The sequence below is a fragment of the Microtus pennsylvanicus genome, chromosome 13, assembly GCF_037038515.1.
Source record: "Microtus pennsylvanicus isolate mMicPen1 chromosome 13, mMicPen1.hap1, whole genome shotgun sequence".
In the NCBI taxonomy this organism is placed as follows: domain Eukaryota; kingdom Metazoa; phylum Chordata; class Mammalia; order Rodentia; family Cricetidae; genus Microtus; species Microtus pennsylvanicus.
This window is the reverse complement of record NC_134591.1, coordinates 26,327,455-26,329,395: the sequence shown is the minus strand read 5'-3', so window position 1 is coordinate 26,329,395 and position 1,941 is coordinate 26,327,455. Positions and strand designations below refer to the sequence as shown.

Genomic DNA, 1,941 nt, shown 5'->3' with positions numbered 1-1,941 from the left:
AATATCCAACTAAATTAAGAAAGCTAGAATAAAAATGACCTCACTTTTCAAGTTATTATTTATTGTCCCTTCAGACTGCAGTTTCCCCTCATTCCTCTCCTCTCTGTTTCTCTTTGCCGGTGTCCTTCAAACCCACCCGATAGCTACTCTCCTCCCTTTCTACTCAGAAACAGACGGGCCTCCCATTGATACATGCAAAACACGGCATATGACTCCATTTCTTAACACTTAATTAACATATATAGATGTTAACTGTAAGGTACCATTGCATTAAATATTTGAAAAAATTTAAAACACTAATGTACACTTAGAAAAAAAATAAGTTGCAGTAAAATTTACATTACAATCTAAGTAACTCTATTAAGAAGTAAACATGACTCACAAAATTCATTTGCAGTATTAAATTCAATAACTTTTCAATACAATTATTACATGAAAGTTTTCATTTTTTACATGGGAGTAATTTCATACCTGTGAGGAATATCTGTGCTATAAATTGCCCAGGACAGTTTCAGGAATAAACTCTAAAGAAACTATGTTGGGGGGCACAAGTGAAAATGGGAACAGAAGTGAAACAAAAATGTCTAAAAGGACGACAGGCACAAGAGGAAGATGACTTAAAGAAAGTGAAAAGGATGTGGGGAGAAAAAGGGACAGCATTCATAAAATGGAATGTAGAGCCTTCTCTTATTTAAGACCCGTGCACACAGCAGGGTCTTCAGAGAACCTAGCAAGGGAAGGTTCAGGACCAACAGCCCAGAGGACCACAGCATCTGCAACATCCACAATGGGCAGACCCTGTGCTTTCCTGATGGCCCTAGTGCTGATGAGCTACTGGTCAACCTGCTCTCTGGGATGTGATCTGCCTCAGACTCACAGCCTCAGGACCAAGGGAGCCTTGACACTCCTGGCACAAATGAGGAGACTCTCCCCTCTCTCCTGCCTGAAGGACAGAAAGGACTTTGCATTCCCTCTAGAGAAGGTGGATGCCCAGCAGATCCAGAAGGCTCAAGCCATCCCTGTCCTGCAGGAGCTGACCCAGCAGGTCCTCATCCTCTTCAGCTCAGAGAACTCATCTGCTGCTTGGGAGACAACCCTCCTAGACACATTCTGCACTGGCCTCCACCAGCAGCTCAAGGACCTGCAGGCCTGTCTGATGCAGCAGGTGGGGGTGCAGGAACCTCCCCTGAGCCAGGAAGACTCCCTGGTGGCTGTGAGGAAATATTTCCACAGGATCACTGTCTACCTGAGAGAGAAGAAACATAGTCCCTGTGCCTGGGAGGTGGTCAGAGCAGAAGTCTGGAGAGCCCTGTCTTCCTCAGCCGAGTTGCTGTCAAGATTGAGTGAGGAGGAGTGAGTCCTGAGCCAAAGTGGAGAGGACTCTCCTGGACTAGGACCCTGCACCTCACTGCTCAGACTGCAGTCACAAAACTCTCACTCCTGTTGTCATGAACTCAATCAACACGCCTACATGTTCTATCAACAATGAACAATACTTCTGTCTCTCTTTAAAGACACTTGTTCTTCATCCACCAGATCTATTTATGTATTTATTTAATTGTTTAATTTTCTATTCATTCATTTATTTATTAACTATTTGTGTAATGTAGCATGTTTTGTGTTGTAATTTGGTATGTACTTGCATTTTCCATAAATTATTACTAAATTGATCTGATTTTGTCTCTTCATTCTTTACCTCTTTTCAAAATTTTTAATATTTAAGCTGATGTTCTGGTGTAAATATTACATACATGATCAAGATACAAAGTACTGTGGATGCATGGAATGATGTATATTCTTCAGGCAAATATATAAACCCATCGAATACTTCTCAATCATTGCTTGTAAAGTCCTGTCTTTGCGTTTCTCCTACTAATCTCATGCTTCTGTATGGACAGTCATCACGCGGTGCAGCAGTAAGTCAGAATGCCTCGCTCTTGT

General features: G+C 42.0%; 1 protein-coding gene across 1 annotated transcript; it reads left to right on the top strand.

Annotated features, from left to right (window-relative positions):
- Positions 1 to 787: 787 nt before the first annotated feature.
- LOC142833613 (interferon alpha-12-like) lies at positions 788 to 1,357 on the top strand. Its single transcript, XM_075945183.1, has one exon. It carries the CDS (start codon positions 788 to 790, stop codon positions 1,355 to 1,357), a length of 570 nt encoding a protein of 189 aa, XP_075801298.1.
- The last annotated feature ends 584 nt before the right edge of the window (positions 1,358 to 1,941 follow it).